We start from the raw sequence: 21,869 nt of genomic DNA, 5'->3' as shown, positions 1-21,869 counted from the left end.
TCCGTATCTCCATACTGACTTCAATATGCCTACAGAAGCCTAGTTCAGCCTCATTAAGCTCCACAGGCCCCCTGCTCATACCTTTGATTGAAAGGTCATGAAATCCAATGGAAAGATTCTGAATATCTTGTCAACTTACCTAGGTCAAAGGAGAGAGGGGGAGGGGAATATTAGGGTCTCCATCACTACTGCTCAGACAAAGATGTGCTTGACACCAGTTCTGACACCAGTCAGAACATGTGGACCCAGTGCAGGACTTACTGGTTGAAATTCTATAGCTTGCTTGATATAGGGTATTATCACACTGGGGCAACAGCTGCTTTTAATAACTACAAATCCACAACAGCATGAGTTCATGTGGAACATAACGTGCTGTGAAATTTCTCATTTTTGGACTGATCTTGCACTGAAATGAACCATCTTCATCTGAGTCAGTGGAAGTGGAGGGGGCTTAACACCGTGGAGAACTGTGTCAACCATATGATGCTTTAAGTTGGTTTTTATCTTCAAATCTTTGAGTGGTTTTCTTGTTAAAACGATGTATTTGGCCATCTCACAAGACAAAGACCCATATATATGTTAACTAGCCTTTAAGACCCACTTTCTGTATTCCAAATCAACTTCTCTGAAATATTTCCAGTCTATGTCTTCTAAGCTGCATTGATTATCGCACCAGAAGCCCTTCCCCATCGTAACTCTGGACCCCAATATGAAAACAGAGGGAAAGATTTACAAGCCTGCCAAGTAGACTTTACTACACCTCTTGCTCGGATATGACCCACATGACTTTACCATTGAGCCATTTGGAGTTGTATTGTGCTGTCCTAAGTGGGGGAACATTTCCAAGGCTGCGGTAAATAGCGGGATCCCGTCCAGAGAAATCAATTACAGTTGCAGCATAGAGTTCTCCTCGTGATGTAATCACAGCTGTCGAGTTATGCCGGGGGTCGTACGGGCACCGAGCCACTCCATTAATTCTGTCAATGATTTTGCTAAGATTTCCTACCTGTATTTAAAAGGAGAGAGGTACAGAGAATTCAGTTTGCTCACAAGTACCTACGAGCAAAACCCTGATTTTAAAAAAACAGGCAGCAATAAGAAAGCAATGTCAGTGATGACTGTAAATTGATCTTTACATCCATCGTTTGCCAATGGAAGTTTTGTCTGAACCTCACTGATCCTATTCCTTCGTAAGAAGTGCAATTCCCCAGCCCATAAAGCCCGTAGGCCCCAACCCACTCAGTGTAATCAGGTGCTCCTGCTGCTAGCACAGGTTTCTAATTTTCCATAGACACCTCCTGGCATTAAAAAATATTAAAATAAACATTGCTCTGGACCTGTTCCTTCCTCCTTTGAAGCCAAAGGGAGTTTTGCCGTTTATTTTAAGGCAACATTGAAGTATTCAGCTCAGGAGGCGTTCACAGCTAAGCTTGTCTATATTCCCTATTTTCAACAGCATACTCAAGGCTTACATGAACAGCACTTTGTCCAGATCCAGCTCACCCAGAAGTTTTTTGCTCCCCACCTGCAGATACACCCACTGCTCCAAAGCAGCACAAAGGGGCCCAAAGAACAAAGCCCAAACAATTTCAGATCAGCTACATTTGGAACATACTCTCCACAGCCACAACGCCCTGCCAAATGACTGGTCCACCCCACAGCACATATCCAGCCCTCTCCACCACTGCAAAAGAGGCAAAACAGACCTGTCGACTGGAACACACTGGCGAAAAGGCATTGGTACCACAGGTAAAAACCTTCTTGCCATAAACAATCAGCACTCGGACATAGTTCTGGCACTCTTCCTACAGGGACACAAGACAGAGACAAAGCATTTTTGAAAAAGAGACTGTGGGGTTATTTTATTACATTAAAAAAATTACCTGTATTGCAGCTGGAGTACACCTTCCTTAGCTCTAACTCAGACTGAGGTTTGTTGCATCAAGCGGTGCACACCTGTAGGGAGCTAGCGGTCTAAGTAAGCAAGCCCAATTTGCTGGTTATTTCTCTAATCATAGCTCTGCAGATTCCCTGGATAGGATGTTATCCATCAGGTCGGCTCTGTATTAGCTACACAAGTGCCTCTTTCTGTGCTCTGCGTAGACCGGAGGAGGAATCCTCCCTCTTTTCACGATGATACTTCTGACCTATTTTTCCCAGTAATGCTGCAGCTTTGAAAACATCACCCAGACACAAACTCCAGTGAAGGACAGCGGGTTCATCTGCACTATAATTCACACCAGTGCCGGCAGGAAAACAGCAGGAACTTCTCTTTAATAGACCAAACTGGTCAGGAGAGTCTCGTGCTTGAACAGGCTGTTACTTTCTGCCTCCCACAAGGATTGTGTGCTCAGGATTTTCCATGGTAGAAGGCGTTTCTCTTTCAGCCAGGCCAGTGAGAAAAAGCAAATCCCCTCTTCGCAGCGGCACAACCACTTGCTGGTACAAATAGGCAACTCCCTCCACCTGCCAGTCCCCAAAGGTGTGGGGCTCCAGAACTCCCATGCTCGGGTAGGGGTGGCAGCACAAGGCTGCAGTTGGCTTTTTTCAGAAAATCTCCTTCATGCTGTTGGAGAGAGCCACCGCCTTTCTTTTTCCGCACAGACTCGTATCCAGAGACCTGTGGGCTGTGAATTGGGCTCACTGAGCATCTTTGGGAGTTAAGCAGCAGAGGAAGAAGAGGCTACGTAAGGCGGGGACTTTCTAACAGTACACACAGGGAAAGGGAGGTGCGAGACCAGCGTGCAACTCCCACAGGCAGTGCAAGAGGCTCGAGAGCTGCCTGCCCCAAGGTTCACCCGAACAGCCCCGATGAGGGATGTACGGCGAGCCTGGCACCAGCCTGCCCACCCCGGGCTCTGGGGACACCTCCGAGGAAAGGATATGAGCAACGGCTAATGACTGGCACCCACAGGCCTCTGAGTGAAGAAGTCTATTTTATTCTACTGTAAACAGAAAAGGAAACTTGTTTAGAAATAACAACCTCGGCTGGGTTAGCCTGGCTGCTTTGCTTTCCTCCCTCCAATAGATCATAATTTGCCACTAAGCTGAGCCTACAGCTGCAGACACCGCTTCTCCTTCTGTAAGCAGCAATCACTCTGCGAGCTTCCCTGTCTCACAGCGCTCCACGCTGTTGATCATTTCCCTGAAGACTTCATTTGCAAGTTTCAGCGGTGTAAAAACACTCCCTATCATCTGGGAAGGTAGAGGCTTGCTTAGCTGGATTACGTGCTATCTCCTTTCATTTGCTGTATGGAAATCAACTTGTTGAAGGATGGCATTTAACGAAACCCCACCGGCGTTAACCCCAGACAAGCGACCGCATGGGCATGACACGTGAGGCTTGCTTTTGAATGGAGATCAGAGGGACTGCACTCTGGAGCCAGCCCAGGAGCACTCGCTCAGCCTGGGCAGAGGCTACAGAGTACCACGGAGCAGGTGCTGCCGGTCTTAAGTCTCAGCAGGGGAATCAGGGATCACATACATAGTGCCTGGCACCCAAAAATAAGAGGGTGAATTCATAGCTGGGTCAATTCGGCACTTCTTCCTTCAGAAGCAGATCAGTCATGGTGACTGCATCACCCTATCAAATAGGACCTTGAGAAGCACCGTCCCACCTGCTGTGTGTTGAGAATAGAGATCTCATTGCTTCCTTTAGCGAGACGAAGGGCTTGCCAGCCTCTCTGCCCTCTCCCATCATTGTTACATGGTGCTGTGAGCCCTGCTAGTTATTCCCTGCCCTAGAGATGTCTGCATTTCATGAGTAGGTTAAGTAATTCCTCTTTCTGTAGAGTTCACAGTTTCAATCCCACATATTAGGAGCACTATATATTTAACTGCACGGTAGTAGAAACTCTTGAGGGGATGCTATACAAAAATGTATGGGCTCCTCTCCCAACGGGGTTTTGTTTTCAGAACATGACTGATTTGGCATTTAACCCAGAATGCAGCTCTGTACCCAAATTTCACACAATAAGGAAGTACCCATCTGCCCCCCCTCCACTTCCACCTTTGTCTGCTTTGGGCAGAGTCTGAGCATAGCTTCGGACTGAAACCAGCTGCTATCATTTTTGTTGCTGCACCCTTTCCTGCCTAGCTACTTCAATATATTCCTATCTAAAATTCTGTCCTGCAGAAATCTAAAAATTTTTTTCTTTGCACAGAACTATATTACAGATTAACAAACTTCAATTTCTATAAAAATCTTCCCGGCTGAAAAGATAGCACACAAAAAATAACAATTTCTCTGCAAGGTCATGTGCTGGATGGTCTTCTGGAGTCTACTGGCAGTGATGCACCTGCTGCACAGTTTACTCCAAGGCACAGTAGCCCAGGTTGGGCTATGCTGGAAGCTGGTAAAACATTGTGTTATTTTAGCCTAGTTAAGCATGGCTTTATTTGTACCCATTCGGTCCAAAGCAGAAGTTATTTATTGAAACAGAGGAGAAACCATACTGAGCAAATATATCTGCTGCTGTCTGAACCTGCACCAGAATATTTAATCTGTGACTTCCAGCCCATTCCCAACCGTGGTAGCAAAGAGCAAAGGAGCACAGTCAGTATGGATGAGGTGTCAGACTGACACCTCACATACTTCACAGCTGATACTTTTCAGGGAACTGGATGCATCAAGCCCACTAATTGTTTCACTGGCTGTAAGAGGCAGAAATTGGGGTCACTAGTGGATGCTTTCCACTCTGCTTAGATAACAATGCCTCCAGGCACGGGCCGTATCCAACTGTAGTTATTCCTATGAATTAGCCGAGTAGGCATTCTCCCTGGACCTGCCTTACTGATGGTGGTAACAGCAGTCCGTGCTCCTGGAGGAAGAGCAACGATAACACGTACATTTCATCCACTGGTCTCAAAGCAATTTATACAGCTTTAAGTAATGTTCTGAAACAGATGTGCATTACCTATCTGCCCTGTCTCCTCAGCTGGGTGAATCAAAACACAGAGGGGCTACAGGACTTCTCATGGTGACACACTGAGTCAGAGGAGATCCTGAAGGACAGCAACAAAGATCTAACTACCAGACCGCACCTCTCTAGCCTGCCTGGCCCGAAGAGAAATACTGTATTCGTCTCTTATTTCTTACTGCTGTACCATCTGCCAGTCATGTCAGTCTATGAAAACCTCCAACAAAAGCAAAGAAGAAACAGAACCACACAAATGCTCCAGCTCGCAGGATTTTTCTCAAGACACCGCTGGTGAGATTTACATTAGATCTCCTTTCTACCCTATTCTCAAAATAACTAGCAAGGAACAGTCTCCTCTCTGTGTTCTTTAAACCAGCCTGGATTTGCTCCGAAAAATCATTCAACACACTGCTCTCTGCAACAATTCGTAGCTGAGGCAACTGGCTAGTAAAATGATCTCACAAACCTTTGCAGAATATAGGAGCTATTTAATGCATTCTTCCATGTGGCTCGAAATCTCTAGGCATACAGGAGGCAAAATTCAGATGGGCTTTAACATAGCCAGAAAATCTGGCAAGCTTGAACCCAACTCTGTCCAGACGAGACAATATTTGGATCCTGTTCTCACGTTATGGAGCAGACAGTTAAATCTGTGTATGATCAGTCTGCAAAGCTCATCGCCAGAAGACATTATTGGGATCAAGAGATTAAGGATTTAAATAAAGGGGGAAGACTGAGTATTTATATGGTTAATGAGAATAACCTAGTTATATTAGTTGGGATTATTATTAAATATATGGCAGAGCTGATAAAAACCCGTGGCTCATCGCCAGAGCATTAAAGATATCTCAAATTTTCCTACGAATTGCATGTTACTCACTTTGGGGTTCTTGCTCCTTCCTCAAAACTACCCAGTACTGGTCCCTTTTTTGAGATGAAGCTTTAAATTGAGCAGATACCACTTGTGTCCAGTCTAATGACCCTTGTTTTCCTGGAAAGGGGGAGTACATGACTTCTAGCGCTCAACCCTACAGGGCACAGTGTCTCACAGTCACTAAGTGAATGAACTTCACTGAAGCTCTGAAGCCCCCACTCCCCCCCCCAGTTTAAGCCTATCCTCATTTATTGCAGTTTTTGCAATATTTAGATTTAAACGTGTCTGTCTGTGAATGCTGTAATGTCCACAACTGTAGACAGGACCAGGCCTCTTTCTAGCTCATACAGATGTCAGGCTGCTTTGAAATCACATTTCAAACCTGAGAACCAAGAGTGGTGCCCTGTTACTCCCATCATTCATGTGGACACACCAGCAAATGGAGGGGTTGAACTCCTGCCGGCTCCGGTTTGAGGTAAAATTCAAAAAGACATTTTCAGGATGCTGCGAATAAGCCAGCTGTAAGCGCTTCTGGAGTCGTTTCATCTGTCATCTCTGAACACTGGAGTTCTGAAATGTTATAAGCCCTTAATCTCATTGTACAGATGTATTTTTCTTTGAAAGCATAACCATACATAGGCACTGCTTTAATTGCCCTATTACTTTGAATAAGCCACTCAAGTCCTGTTTTCAGAAATCTCCTTTTTAATTTTTTTTTTTGCTTTTTCATCATATACTGATATATTTTAATCATAGATTAAAAACACATTTACATACTGTAAGAGAAAAATAGATGTTTTAGATGGTCTGTTGTCCTCACTAAAGAAACACTAAGTACTGGAGCACAACCTGCAGTTCAGAGATCAGCCACCAGAACTCCGTGTTACCCCTTCAACAACGTTTTAGAGTGCAGCAAACATTTATCTGTTGCACTTCATCCCAATTTGTTAAAAAATAATCAAGACCTAAAATGTTCTCAAGCAAAATTATTAATGTGCTCTCAGATACCTATATTTATTTCTTTGGACAAACAATTCTATTAATCAGTTTAAGCCAATACCCTGAATCAAGCTCTCTTTCTCCTTTGAGTGCAATAGATAGCAAAGAGAATTGCTAATGATTTTTCCAGCCAAGTTTTCTTTAATGGACTTCAAATCAAATTTGGGGGCTGATTCTGCATTGATAGCTTAGCAGAAGTACTAGGAATGTAGGTTCAGATCTCTAGGAACAGTTACAAAGGGGGAAAAAAAAAATCTGACTGCTTCCCAGTTATTTCTGTTTGCCTGGGGATTTATATGGTGCCTGTCCTACCTGGATACCTATTACTTGTAGAGTGGACTGGAGATTCCCAGCTCCACTAGATAACCAGGGGTACATCCTCTGTGTGACATGGAGCCGCTTGAAGGCCTGAAACAGCAGATTCCTCCACTGGCTCCAAACCCATTTAGGTGGGCTCGAGCCTTGGGCTAGGATTTCCCTGTAACCTTGTGTGAATAATAAGACCCCCCCAGTATCAGGACATCATACAAGAAACAGAAGAAACTATACTGGCAATACAGTGGGACAACCGGTAGCTGGATGCCTATCAGAAGTTTCTCTTGGTTCTTTCTTGCTCCAGAAGTGTTATTAGTGCATCATCTTTCTCCCGACTATACAAAGCTCTTAGGACAGCATGTTAGAGCTGGATCACTGCCATTTTCACAAACGGTTCCCTTTCACTTTTTGAAATGACAAATCACAAATAATTCTGTGCTTAGACAAGAGAAAGACCAAAGTGCTCTTGTTTAGAAAGCCACAATTTTCCATGCCAGGCAAAATTCCTTAGATGTGGTGGATGTGGACGGTTAAGCAGAGACAAACCAATTACAATCTAGAAGCTGAGCAACTTCTAATGAAATTAACATACACCTCTTCCCCTTCTGGTCTATCCATCACTCATTTTAGCTGCAACCTCTGGGTGATATTATTTGGAAGACAGAAAGAAAGGCAGCATAACACTGACTTTGTTGTCTGCATTGTCTCTCAGTAATGCGGATGTTTTCCAGGGGACAAGTTTAAGGTGCTGATCAGGATACATTTTATAAATGTTGCAAAAATAAGAATGATTACTAGTGGAAGCCCACATGGATCTCCAGAGACATGGCAAATAAAGAATATACAATCCTTTCAGGAAACCACAAGTTTTGGTTGATAAATATGACATAAATGAAAAAGACTTTTCTGAGGTGTTTGTTTTAATACCACATGACATATTGCAGAGAGTCAATTTTAAAATCAGGTTCAAGAACATATACATTAATGGATTAAAATCTGATAAATTACTGGACTGAAAAAAGTCCTCAGAGTGAAATCATTCACAAACTTGCTACTTTAGCAGGGTCCCAGATGGGGTGGTACTAGCCCAGTATCAACATTTTTCTTAACGAACACTTGTGGATAACCTAAATATCACCAAAATAGTAATTCCCAGTGAAGTCAAAGCCTCACTACATATACAGTGATATACACTAGGCTGGTGAGCTGGACCCAACCAACAAAATAAATTTTTGTGAGATATTATGCATTAAAGAGCAAAGAACAAAAGGGCTCTATGTATAGACTGGGAGATTACCTCCCAAGACTAGCAACTGTGAAAAGGATTCAGTGGCCACAGTGGCTAGGCAATTTTGCACGACCCCCTATGGCAGAAGAGCTTATGAAACTGCCAGCTATATGAACAGAGGAGGGTGAATGAGAGGTGGAAGGCTGTTTTAATCACACTCAGGCATTAGAGAGATTGACAAGGGAATACAGGTGAAAAATTGGAGTGTGCAGAAAACAGACACAAAAAATATTCAAGGGCAGTAGAAAAATGACTTGGAGAGAGAGGCTCGGAGAACTCAGCTTTTTACTTTATCAAAAAGCCTAAGTACTGATTTGACAAGAGCATATAAGTGCCTTTGTAAAAAAATAAATATTGGTAACCAAAGAGCTCTCTAATCTAGCAGAGAAGGGCAAAATGAGACCCAGCTACTCAGAACTGAAGCCAGATCCAAAGAGGAAATAAAGTGCATGTTGTTAACAGGGAAGGGGATCTGCCATTAGAACATGGCAGCAAAGCACACAGTCAGCCCATTGGCTTCGGGCCTTCAGGTCAAAACTTTTTGCCTTCCTCAAAAAGGTGCAGCAGCCAAACACAAGTTACTGAGCTCCATTTAGGAATAAGCAGGTGAAATTTGTGGCTAGAGCTACACAAGGTGTCAGAAGAAATGACCTAATGGTACCTTCTAACCTCAAATTTGGGACCCAGATTTCTCATCTCCTTTTTCTCTGGCCAATAGATACTCAACTGTGGAGTAACCATCATGCCATAATAATTATACTTCTGTGATATGCATTTTGTGGCTTTTATTCTGGCACTTTTTATTTTCCTTCTGGTCGAGCTCTAAGCATTTTAGAAGACATTTTCTAAGCAGCAGGAAGAATCTGATTTAGATACTCAAAAGGCATAAGAATGAAGGGAAAAAAGGGGATTTTAATACACAGTTAGCTTTGAAAACCTCACCCTAAAATACATACATTATTAAATGAGCAAGGAAAATGGACCAGTCATATAACTTACTCAAACTGCACTGTGAATTAATATAAGAGCCAAAGGTCCTCCTTATTTCTGGCCTCTATCACCACATATCTAGGTTCCGGACAATCCATAACGTATCACCAAATCATCTGTGCTAGGTAGAAAAAGGCCATAAGTCAAGTTTTGACAAAGCAGAGCTGAGGCAGACTGAGCGATGGATCTTGTACCACCATTGCACAGCAGTATCAGAAATATTCACATTAGTGCTGCCCTCACTTGCTGCATTCACCCAGCCAAGGGCAGAGATGCTGGGTCAGAGCTGGACTTCTTAGCTGGAGTAGGGCACTTCACCAGCTGGCTAGGCTAAACTTGGTATTTTTGGAGTTAGCGCTAAGTCATTTCATGGCAGTGTAACAAACAATGAATGTGTAGACTCCCCAAGAGGGACTCAGCCATGGACACACAAGTTAGAGTAGATATAGACTTGGGAGATCTGAGTTTACTTAGCTACTGCAGCATCCTTCTGCCTTTGTTTGTGTCTTCTTGTCATACTCTTAGTCAACACTTCTGTTTGCCATTAATTGTATGTCAAGAATTGTCTAAAAATCTGCTTAATTATTGTTCCTCAGAACTTTACACACATGGCCACTGCACCCACCAAACAATTTCAAGCTCTGGATCACAATCCGCATAAACTCAGCTGCTCAGAGCATTCTCCTCATGAAGTTTTTGGCAAACTCTTTGCAGCGCGAGGAGGCAGCAGCACTGAAGATACTCAGACCATTGCTTTCTTTTGGCATGACAGTAAAAAAGATAAATTGAAATTATCCTAGAATTTGTTCAGTCAAATGCATGGTTTTATCCAGGGGTTGACAAAATAATTATGGGTTATAAATTCAAATTCTTTATGAACAATAGGATACAATTTAAACCTCACAAACTTTAAAATGGAAGAAAAGAGGAAAATCTTTTCTTTACAGTTTTAAAGTACTATGACTACAAATTCAAAAATTCCTCATGTCTTGGGTTTCGGAGTTTTTTAATTTTGTCCAACTTCTGTTGGATTCTTCTACTCATGGCTGGCCATGTTTGGTGTTCAGCTAACCCAACGCATTTGGCCTCCATGGATGTTTTCCTGCGTAATGTAGATCCTACACGAAACTAACAGTTGTTCTAGGATCTAGGATACCCATACTCTTGTTCTCCACAGCTACATGAAGTAAATTGTTGCCTATCATCTGGCAAGATTCAAGCTAGCCTTTTTCTCTATATACAATACAGCAATCACATAGAGTTTATTATATAAAATGAACGTGGTCAATGGAAGGTCATATAATCCTGTGTTTAAAGTACTGAACTGGAACTTGGCAGAATTCCAGCATTTTGGGCCAGCCACACAATCACTCTCTGCTGGACTCTCCAAGCAAAGATCGTGCTTATCCTCTATTATCCTTTGGTTCAGACTAAGAACTCTTTGCAGTGTAGTATTAAGGACAGACAATAGTCTGTCAAGTCGAGGCCTGAAGATTTTTGAACAGTACCAACACCACGCTTGAAAAATCAGAGTATTTCTTGCTTTTAGATACATGGTTTTGTTTTAGCTTCCCAGAAAAGCAGCAGAAAGGACCTGTGCTTGGATTAGAAATGCCTGCAACTGCGGACTTCTGGGACAGCATGCCTTGGTTTCAGCAATTCTTGCTTTAAACTGCATTTTAGAAGACTGCACCTGCCTCTAAAGCAGCTCTGTGAAATTCACACTGCACACTGCAGTGTGCTAGCAGATTCGATTCTCGTGTTCAAGTGAATTATAGAAAGATGAACCCTCGCAAACAAGCTTTGAAGCCCACGTGGCCAAATGCCAGCTGCTCACTGCTGAATACCGAGACTAAGCCAACCTGCTCAGCCTCAGACCCCACTGCAAGATGTTACCCCTGGCTTGCCACCACTCTGCTCCTTGATGTGTCACAAATTCTGTCCTCTCCAGCAGTGAAATCACCTTTAAATTTCACGCAAAGCAAGTTTAATAACTTGGACAGGGGGCCTTTGAATTGGCTTGCTCTGTGGTGCTTACATACTTGTGGTGGTAGATCTAAACTCCTGCGAATTTACAAGCTCAAGCTGGTGTCAGGTGCTCCCTGGGCGGATTTCACATGATGCAAATAAATATACCCGTAGCGTCATTGTAGCAAAGCAAAACTTACCTCTGTTTTCCCTTTACTTTGACAGGACCGCCTGGTGTCTTCATCTGAACCCCATGCTGTTGCCTGAGAAACCAAAATGCACAAGTCACATGACAGTGCCACCAACCACCATGGCTGGGGACTCCCAAAACAAGAGCCAGTATCTCCAGCCAATTTACATAGCCCAATTTAAAAGCAGCATTGTGACGGTAAACATGTATCTCGCTCCCACTGTGCTCACAGTGCACGCAAATGATAAATAGATGAGAAGTCCAGAGGCAGAAGCAACTGGAATGTTAACAGAGGACAGACTTTAATTTACATGTAAATACAACTCCTGATCATCATTCAGCTGGAAGGTCCAAGACATAAGCCCCACACGCCGAGCCATCACCTTTTTCAAATAGGATAATGCTGTATAAAAACTCCAGCTTTCATCACCAAAATGAAAACCTTCCCTACAGCAAAGTCCAGTAGTTCTGCACAAATCTGTTGGTCTCCTTAAATTTACCCACAAGATTATCACCTTCCAAGTAATCCTGCAGTGAAGTGAGCTGGATAAAACAACAACTGGGAGCTGCCAGGCGAAACCCGGAGAGACGGGAAGCGGGGAGAAAGGTTGGATGGTGATTTGTGATGGCAGACAAGTGGGGTTAGATCCTGGGGTGGAGTAAAACGCATTAGGGCTGAGGGTACTATTGATCAGGAGCCGAGAGCATGTGGGATCCCCAGTTGGCTCTGACTGACTGACTGCTTCGGAGCGAAGAGGCCCCTTCCTTCGCAAGAAAAGTCAAGACCAGGAAAGCTGCATTAGAGAGAACTTTTAGATTTAAAATATTCAGCCACATACCCAACCATTCAGTGCCCTCCACAATTTTCCTCCCTTCAGCACTTTTTTAAAATAGTACTAACAAATTCAAGCAGGTATTGTTAGCTGGAGGTGAAAATACATATAAACATCTATACTATACATAATGCATCATTCTGAGTACAAGAAAAATAGCTCTGTTACATAGGGAAAGGCCAGGCTCGCAAAGTTCACATACAGATCCAAAGCTCCCCTAAAAGAGCCAAGATTTCTTTTTTTTTTCCCCCCAGTCTATTACCAAAGCAAGAAATGGCTTCAAAGTTCAGTCCAGATCTGAACTCTTCTTGAACCTTCTCATTGCAGCCAATTTTTTTTTTTTAAAACTCTGGGCTTCCACAGAAATAGTCCCCTCGACACATGATAAATCCTGCTCTTTGCAGAAGAAAGATGGGAGACCAGTAAGAAGAGGGAATCAGTTTTCCCACCCTCAGCTCAGGTCCATGAAGACACTTGCTCAGAACTGCAAGCAATGCCACCATCCAGGAAATGCATTTATGCACAACACTGGAGGAAGGGATATTTCTACCTTACTCAAAAAAATGGTATCTTCTCCATTAGCTGAGCACTCAATTCAATTTGGCTTGAAGTAAGACTTTATGAGCACATGCAAAGATCTGGTGGGAGAAGGGAAGAGCACAAATCTTTCCCTGGGAGTCGCTTGGGAAATACCTCCCATGTACTGCAGTCCAATCCAGGCTGAAGGCCGAAAGCTTGTGCCTCAGAAGTGTTTTTGCGAGAGCTGGGCTAAGTCCTTGCTGGAAAGGATCATTTAGCCATATCCTGAGAGGGCTTATGTCACTGGCTGAGAGAGCTCACGTCAATAAGCCATCGTAGGAGGGCAAGGAATTTTGACTGGTGACTCCCAGGAAACCTTGACATCTGTATAACAACTGCGCAGCAGTGTTTTGATTCTCAGTCCCAAATCTAGCCCATATTCATCTAACCACAGTAACCTTGCACCTTGGATCAATTTTCAACAGCCTTAATACAAAAAAAAAAAAAAAAAAAAAAAATCCAGAAAAGATACAGCTTATTAGGTGGCTCTTCTTCCCATTTGAAAAACAGAGACAGAGCACGCTCCATTATACAGCCCAGTTTATCTTAACAGTGCTTGACAGGACAAAATGAAAACGAAAATCGCTGGTTACTTCAGCAATCAGGGCTGCTTCTCTGCAAATACGCTGAGTCTTCTGGGATTGCAGCAATGCAACAGAGAAGAATTTGGCCTCCTAAGGGACACCTAGCTCTTCCTGCCAGACACCTGCACCGCAGAGCTTTGAGGCATGTTGAAAACATAGCTCATGTCAGAGCACTGGTCCCCTCCAGCTATGTTCTTGGTGCCTAAATGTTTTCTTTTATTATGAAACACTGCCCTTCAGCTTTCTGAAGCACTACCTTGATGAGTCTAGTGATAACAGAAGTTCTTGGTGATGGCCCAAATCATAGGAACATGCTGTTTGTGACTGCACCATTAGTCAGGGTGCACTTCATTAGAGCTAAGAGGATAATTAAGCAATATGGCAATCCAGAGCATGTTTTACAAGTCCCACATGTCTTTGATGGGACAGGGAGGAGCTAGTTTGAGGGCTGAGTAACTCCTATGACCTCTAGTGACTCAAAGAAAATATTCATGACCCCAAAAAGCAGAACATCTTGTCAATAATAAAAATGTAATTGCAAAGCCAACAAGCTAATGTGTGTTTAAGTAATTGTACTGCAAGGTACGAGTATGCACCAGTCAGCTGACCTACAGCCTAGACAAGTCCTTCTACTGAGCTCCCAGGAAGCTCGCACACACCTGGCCTTTGGGTTGGACCTGATAAGAGGTCCTGGGCAGGCTCAGACCTCTGAGCTTGGGGCTTTCCCAGCATTGTTTTGTTTCTTTACTTGACTGATCAGTTGTCTTTTCAGATCAAAATGTCCCACTCTGGTCATCTCTGTTGTCTTGGGCTTCTCTGTGCAAACTCCCCGTGTAATGCTGGTGCTCTACTTCCTGCATCTCACTGGTGCGTGCAACCCAAGTCCCTCCTTCCCAGATGAAATTTTCTTCTTCTGCCTTAGATTCAGTTTGCCCCCATATCAAACTACGTCCTGGACATTTGACAGCAAACCTTCAGAAAGGTCTCTCTCTTCTGGAGTGCATCTGTGTCTACCCATTTTTTCAGTGAAGCAGACAACTACTTAACACTCACCTAACACTACAGCACTGTAAGGGACGCTTTGTACTTTTGCCTCCTGACCTGATCATAACACTTCTTGCACATTGACTTAGGTGCCTCCCCTCCCTTTCCTCATCTTCCTCAATAAACCAAATTAATACTATTTCTTTTTACTGCTGAAAGCTGCCTCTGCACATTTGGATGAGCTACAAACTGTATCCACCAGAACTTTTTGGTTATTCATTTGGGTCATTATCCTCAATTTATCATTCATTTACTCAGTTGTCTGAGACACTTCAGGTTCCCAAATCCAGAAAAGACATCTGGGATCATTTCTGTACTCCCTGCTACACATGTCAGTCAAAAGCGGTAGAGGAGACACCTCTGGACCCAGACAACTTTTGTAGCATGGATCATGGAAAACAGAGCCTGGATGAAAATGTTACAAACTTGGGAGCAAGGCTACATACAAACACAGGACACAGTATGTACTTTTTCCTAGCTGCTTCCCTACTGGCCATTTGCTTAAGCAACCAAGCAAACACTTTTTTAGGCTGTCAGGACGTCAACAATTTCTCCCCTTACACCCATACCAGCTCCTCATGTGACTTCCTTACAAGCCCTCCGGCATCTCTTCCCTCCTGCATTTCCAGAAGAAATGCAGCTTCTAACAGTGTTCCCAGCAACTCTGAGGACCTCCTCTACAACCACACAGCCCATGTGCAGAATAGGGGAACACCAGATTCATATGCCATATGAATGAAACAAGCAGCTCAGGGCTGCAGCTGCTCTGTAAGACAAGTAAGAGCCGTGCAAACCACGAGCAGGACTGCCCAGCCAGCTGTGCACACAGGCACCACAGTACTACCAACTTTGTCCCTGAACTGAACATTCAATTAATTGTGCCTTCCTTCAGCCTATTTGCATGGACACCTGGTTCTTCACATCTCTATTTCTGTTCTTGAGTTCTACACAGACAGATTTTCTCAATAAAAAAAAGGGGGGGTTGAGTCCAGCTCTGAAGCCCTCAACATCAGAAGGACATGGACCTGTTGTAGTGGGTCCAGAGGAGGGCCACAAAGATGATCAGAGGGCTGGAGCACCTCTCCTATGAAGACAGGCTGAGAGAGTTGGGATTGTTCAGCCTGGAGAAGACTCCGGGGAGACCTTATAGCAGCCTTCCAGTATCTGAAGGGCATAAGAAGGCTGGAGAGGGACTTTTTACAAAGGCTTGTAGTGACAGGACGAGGGGGAATGGCTTCAAACTGGAAGAAGGGAGAGTTAGATGAGATATTAGGAAGAAAATTTTCCCTATGAGGGTGGTGAGGCACTGGAACAAATTGCCCAGGGAAGTTGTGGAGGCCTCATCCCTGGAAGTGTTCAAGGCCAGGCTGGATGGGGCTTTGAGCAACCTGTTCTAGTGGGAGGTGTCCCTGCCCATGGCAGGGGGGTTGGAACTAGATGATCTTTAGGGTTTCTTCCAACCTAAACCATTCTATGATTCTATGATTTCTGCATCTTTAGGAAGTCACATGAAGGAGAACAATCACAGGAGAAGCAGTCATGTACTTGGTGCAACACCGCCCAACTAGAAATTAACAGAAACGGGCCACAATGGCTAAGCTCAGTGCATGTCTGAATATTCAAATGTCACACTCAGACACAGAGAGAAAGAGTTAACTTCTCGTCTAATAAATTATGAGCATCACAGTTAGCTCCCAGTTTAGACTTCAGATCAGCAGTGCTCTAGAAATTCTAGCTCATCGTGTGCTGTCAAATCAGTTATTCAGCACACACTGCTGAGAGAAGCTTTCTAGATACATTTATTTAATTACCTGCACATCCCACTGTTGGCATCCAAAGTACCTGCCTGTCACAAGCAAGTCCTCTTATCAATAGTTATGTGCATCCTCAAATGCTGATGTGAAAATCTCGTAGACGTCTATGGACCAGCTTTTACATTCAGGCCAGCAATTTATAATTACTTCAAACACCACATATGAATTTAATAGATTAAGGGTACACTAATCCCTGCACTGTATTTACACAACAGAGGTTGCAGGGTTTTGTGCAAAACCAGAACATTGCTTTAAAACTGGAAAGTGAAGACTGGAAGAGAATAGGTTACATGCATATTTATCGGGTAAATTAAACCTGTTCTTAATTTCTGAAGTCTTTTATTATGAACCTATCCACCCGTTACCAACCTCACTTCCATTAAATAAGTACTCCATGCAAGCTACTGGCAGCCTCGCGTGCCTGCAGACAGACCCTTAATCAGTTCTTCTTTACTATTAGGGGAAAAAAGTGTAATACAAAAAAGTACATTGTGTATGTTTGGAAGAAGATGAAGAAAACCCCAGTACAGACTTACGCAAAAAAACCCAGGGACTGATTCTGTGAGATGTCCAGCATTTCCTAAAAGGTACTGAATTCCTCAGGTTTCTGCTAACGTCATCAGAAGCAGCACCTTGTGTCCCAGGGTCGGGTCTGCAGGGATTGCCAACGGCAGGAGCTTCCATTTCCATCAAGCCTCCACAGTGCCCACAGGAGACTTCTCAATCTGCCCACAGAGTAAGAGGTGATTTTGGTTCTCCGCTTGTGCCGTGCAGGGCACCCCGAGCAGAGCCTGCCACTCACATCACCCTTTCCTGAGTTATGCATGAAGAAGGAGGGCAGGAGGTGTTGTGATATGACAGCTATTGTTCACTAGAGACCTGAGCTGGCAGAGCCATTTCTTTCCCTGTGTATTTATTTACATCTTCCTTTCCACTAACTGTACAAGGCACTAGTATGTTCAGAGAAATGTACCTCTGGAAAAAAAAAATATTTCCGTTGAAGGCAGCTTCTTGGATTCCTTATACCGGCCCAAAACCTCTGCGTTTCTTATTTACATTTACAAAATTTTTTTTTTATCAGCTCATTTCACAGCAAGGTATGGAAACTTTTCCCAAAGTCTGGGAAGAGAGGAACATGGAGGGACCATGTTTCTGCACTGCATTTAATATTTAACTTTAATGGAAATAAAGCCCATATTTACATACCCTACCGGACCAGTTTAGCTTAAGGACTTTGCTAAATTGGGGTGCAGACCAAGTCCTTCATGCAGTGGCTGCTCAGAGACCAGTTCATTCCTCTACGAAATGCCATCTTTTCATCCATATTGATTAACAGATTTCAGACCTCTAAAATATCTCCCATAGCTTCTTTCTGATAACGACAAATCCATTTCATAAGTTTATTTCTATGTTTCTATACACTTTGCGGTCTCTACACAAGATAGCACCACTGTAAATCTACCCTTCCCTGGGTAAATTCTATAGCATTGAAAAGAAATTGGTAAGTGCTGGGTCTTACAACACTTAAAAGAAAAAAATCTTTGAAAGAAGTTCTATTGGCCGGGTCCAGAAAATCCATGAAAAGGTTCTTGTTTAACTTGGGTCTCTATGAGCTATCCTGTAAAAACATTTCTAGAACATTTTACCTATTTATTCCCTATTTAACCCTCCAGGACTCTCCATAAAGACTTGCTGCCTTAGTCTAGAAGTGGGAAGTTAAATTCCCTTTTTGAAGCATTGGCTTTTGTCTCTCGAAGACAAGGCACATTTACAGTGCTCTATAAATAATAACTTATTGAAATCTAGCTTCTTAATAATAAAGCACAGTAGCTTAATACCCTAGAGGCCATTTCTGAAGTTCCAACACTGGTAATTCGTTAAAACTGTGATAAACTTGTCTGATAAACAGATAACTGATACCGAAAGAACATAATGCCAAGCTTCAATAAATAGTTCTGCTACATACTGCAGTATACAAATTACAGATCAGCGCTGCGTGCAGTGACAGGTTTGAGGAATGATCACAGGATTCAGTCAATTCATCGCGGGGCGAGGAAGGGGCTTGGATGAAGGGAATTGCTTTGCGTTTCATCGAATTATTAATTGATTTCCCTTAGGTCAGCTCAGATCCTTCAAGATGTGGTAAAACTCAAGCTGTTTGCTTCTTTTAAACTAAGAGCCTACCACCAGACTGGCCCAGTCACACGGCGTGGCTGGACAGTAACTCAGCTGGGAAAGACCTCAAAATATAACACTTAGAAGACAGAGGCTGGCAAACACGCAAAAAAAATCCATCAGTGGGTTCCAGTTCCCATAACCTTAATCTCTGAATCAGACCTTCTCTCTATAAACAAAAGTCAGCCTCTTACTATACTGGGACTGATTTTGGCCCGGCATTTATTGGCTCCTGAACACCATCGCTCACTGTGCTCACGTCAGAGCAGAAGTGGATGCTACATACTGGCATAGTAAGGATCGAATAATTCTTTAAAAACAAGGACTTTCTCATTTTAAGAATGGATCTTTAACTCAGCCCCAAATAATACCATATTTGGATATTCATGTTTCTCTATCTCATGGACTCTTATCACATCCTTACAAAGAGAATTGCAATAGTCTGAAGGACGCTTCTCTGCCCTGGCTCACCTCTTGTACAAAAATTACATAAACAGTGTACATCTGCACCCAGTAGTCAGGGAGGAGAGTTTCCAGGAGGTCCGATTACGTTCTCTTTGTTGGTTTCATTCTTAAGCCTCACTGATTTAGAGTAGAGTCTGTCCTCCCACCTTACGTTTTCAGGCTGTATGCACAGATGGAAGGAGCATCACTGTAACACCCCGCAGAACAGGGCCTCCAGGTATGGGAGCTCTACTTTCTCTGATCAAGTTATCCCAGCCCAATGAGCTCCTCTGCGTCAGCTGAGTCATGGTAACCCACTCTGTTCATGGTTCTGTCTCATCTCGGATGCAAGGTAAAATACTTGTTTAACTCCTTCACAGTCGTCCTCCTGCCCAAAGCACACCCCAGTACCACAGCTCTGCGGCGAGCAGTAAGCTCCTGTACCTCAGCTGTGCGTCTGTGTCTACAGAGGCAACCCGTTATCAACTGCAAATGTTACCAACTCCTTTTTGAGGGAAAGTTTTCAACTGTTTTGAGTTCTTCTTGGATGGTCAACGCTACTGATTTTCTCTCTTTCACAGCTTCAAAATCCCTTGTTATTTACTTGTATTATAGGAGCACGTAGAGGCATGAACTGAGATTGTGACCCCATATTTCTAGGCAATATACAAACATGCTGTGGGAGAGAATTTCTGCCTGCGAGTACTTACAAGCCAAACAGAAAACACATGCACATGGGAGGAAAGGAAAACCAGAAGCACAGAGAGGTCAACTGACTAGGAAAAGCCACTGAGTATGTCAGAGGCAGGGATGAGCACTGAACTTTGCTCTCTTGAGGACCAAAAACTTTCCCGTCTAGCACAAAATGAGATCTTAGATAGCATTTTTTTTGCTAGTATCTCAAAATGCATCCACTGAATCAGTGGTGCACAGAGGGAGTGGGTTTAGAAAGTAGAACAACAGCAGAGATGCCACGCATCCCATCCGCTTCTTTCTGACATCTTCAGGCGCGGCCACAGTCTAATGTACAAAACCATTTGTGCTGCAGAAGATTCCATTAAACAATATACCGTCTGTAAATCAGACATTCCCCCCTCTCTGCAGTGTCAGGTAGGAATTTACAACTTCAGACCACGCATTTCCTTATCTGAAAGGAGCATTATATGAGGCTTAACAAATCATGGTTTCTACAGTGTACCCAAATGGAAAGTACTGTACAAGTACAAAATTTTATTATTAAAGACAATTGTCTAAAGCTTTAGTAAAGGACATTTGAAACCAAGTACTAAAACTAAAACAGTGTTTTCTAAGATAAACAATAAATATAGGTAGTCCCATCCAGGCTACAACCTGTACTTTTCAGCTCTTTGGGAATTTTAGTGTACAAAGGACAGCTTATAATGGAGCGCCCAGCTCAACCTTGAGGAGGAACTGTCAAATTAAAATTCATATCTGAAGCGAGCAGATTGACTTGCCAGTGCTTTAAGCATACTTAGCAATCCTGGTCTAAAACATTTGTAATCTGATGCTGAATTCCTCCCAGAGCAGATTTTGAACTTTTTTACATAATGGAACTTTCTTTGTCATCCAAATTTGCAGTTTTTGTAGTGCCCGTGATCCTCCATCATAGCCCAGGACCCCCTGCGCAAGCCTGTGCAGGTATAGCCTTGCCAAAATGCATTATAAGCAAAGCATAATAATGCACGAAGCGTCGGGTAGCAGTGGATGGCAGAGGACAGAGACAACAGAGCATAACCACACGACAGGGAAAGGTCTCGGCTCACCAGCCACATAACTCATCCTGAGGTTTTGGTAACCAGAAGATTTTTAGTATGTCAAGGATGGGATTCTTCCGAGACACAAAGAGGACACATGAGAGAAAGCAAGAGGAGAAGGCACATTAACCGAGAGGGAGAGAGATGCTGGCTTCGGGGGCTGATTCAAAGTGGGATGAGACTTTTATGGGAAGTGATAAGCAGGTCTGTGAAAGACCCTTAAAATTAATACAAGCACTAATGCAATGCAACAAGGATACGCCTGAGTGGGGAATTAGTGGAAGGGTGCAGAGACACTGGTGATCCAGCAACACGAGAAGCTATGGATGCGATGCTTTACCTGAACAGAAGGGCTTGTGGAAGCCAGGAATGATGCCCAGATTACAGGTTTTAGCAACAGATCGGATTGCAGTGCTGTCCATAAGGGTAAAGAAAGAAGGAGTACACACTGCTGTGGCTATATGCCGAGCTTAGACTGACAGCTACATATTTATGCAGCAATGTTAGATGAACACGCCAACATGTTACTTTGGGAGAAAGAAACAGCTCTGAAGAAGAGAGATAAAGATGGCACTGGATTTCTGTTTCCACTACCTAGTGTTTGTATTTTTATCATTTTATATAAAGAAAAATGTCAGTCTGTGACAATGATTTCATTTTGCTGATGATCTACTTCATTTTGCTTGAATGTGCTCAACACTGCACTGATTTAGCTGCAAGCACTATATGGGAATGCCTATCTTTTTGTGAAAACAACTTAATCTATTGGATATTTCTATTGCTTTTAAGCATGCAAAAGCATGGACAGGGCCAAATACAAATTGATAGTCTTAGTTGACTCGGACATTTGACAGCTCTCACCTGTAGCCAGTTTAGAACGAATGACAACATCCAGAACTGGAGAACAGCACAGGGCATGTTAAGGAAGGATGACTTACAGTGTTTCCTATTACTGAAGATCAAAAGCATACAGAAACTGAGACAAGACTTTTAGCATACTGGGTAATTAACAGCCACAGTGGAATTTGGTTTCTTGCCATGTCACATTCAGTTTATAGCTTGTGACAACAAACATTTA

The 21,869-nt window shown here is 43.2% G+C and overlaps 1 protein-coding gene across 1 annotated transcript in view; it reads right to left on the bottom strand.

Moving 5' to 3' along the window:
- Window positions 1-21,869, bottom strand: part of SEMA5B (semaphorin 5B) — a gene marked incomplete at both ends in the record, with an annotated part of 136,669 nt that overhangs the window by 66,551 nt on the left and 48,249 nt on the right. Inside the window, 3 exons of the mRNA XM_082484342.1 lie at window positions 793-1,006; window positions 1,707-1,805; window positions 11,554-11,616. Of these exons, the coding sequence (XP_082340468.1) occupies window positions 793-1,006; window positions 1,707-1,805; window positions 11,554-11,616 (376 nt within the window). The remainder of the gene's footprint in view (window positions 1-792; window positions 1,007-1,706; window positions 1,806-11,553; window positions 11,617-21,869) is intronic.

This window comes from Vanellus vanellus, assembly GCF_965231255.1.
Source record: "Vanellus vanellus genome assembly, chromosome: 5".
NCBI lineage: Eukaryota > Metazoa > Chordata > Aves > Charadriiformes > Charadriidae > Vanellus > Vanellus vanellus.
The sequence above is the reverse complement of the archived record's forward strand: the minus strand, read 5'-3'. Positions and strand labels throughout refer to the sequence as shown.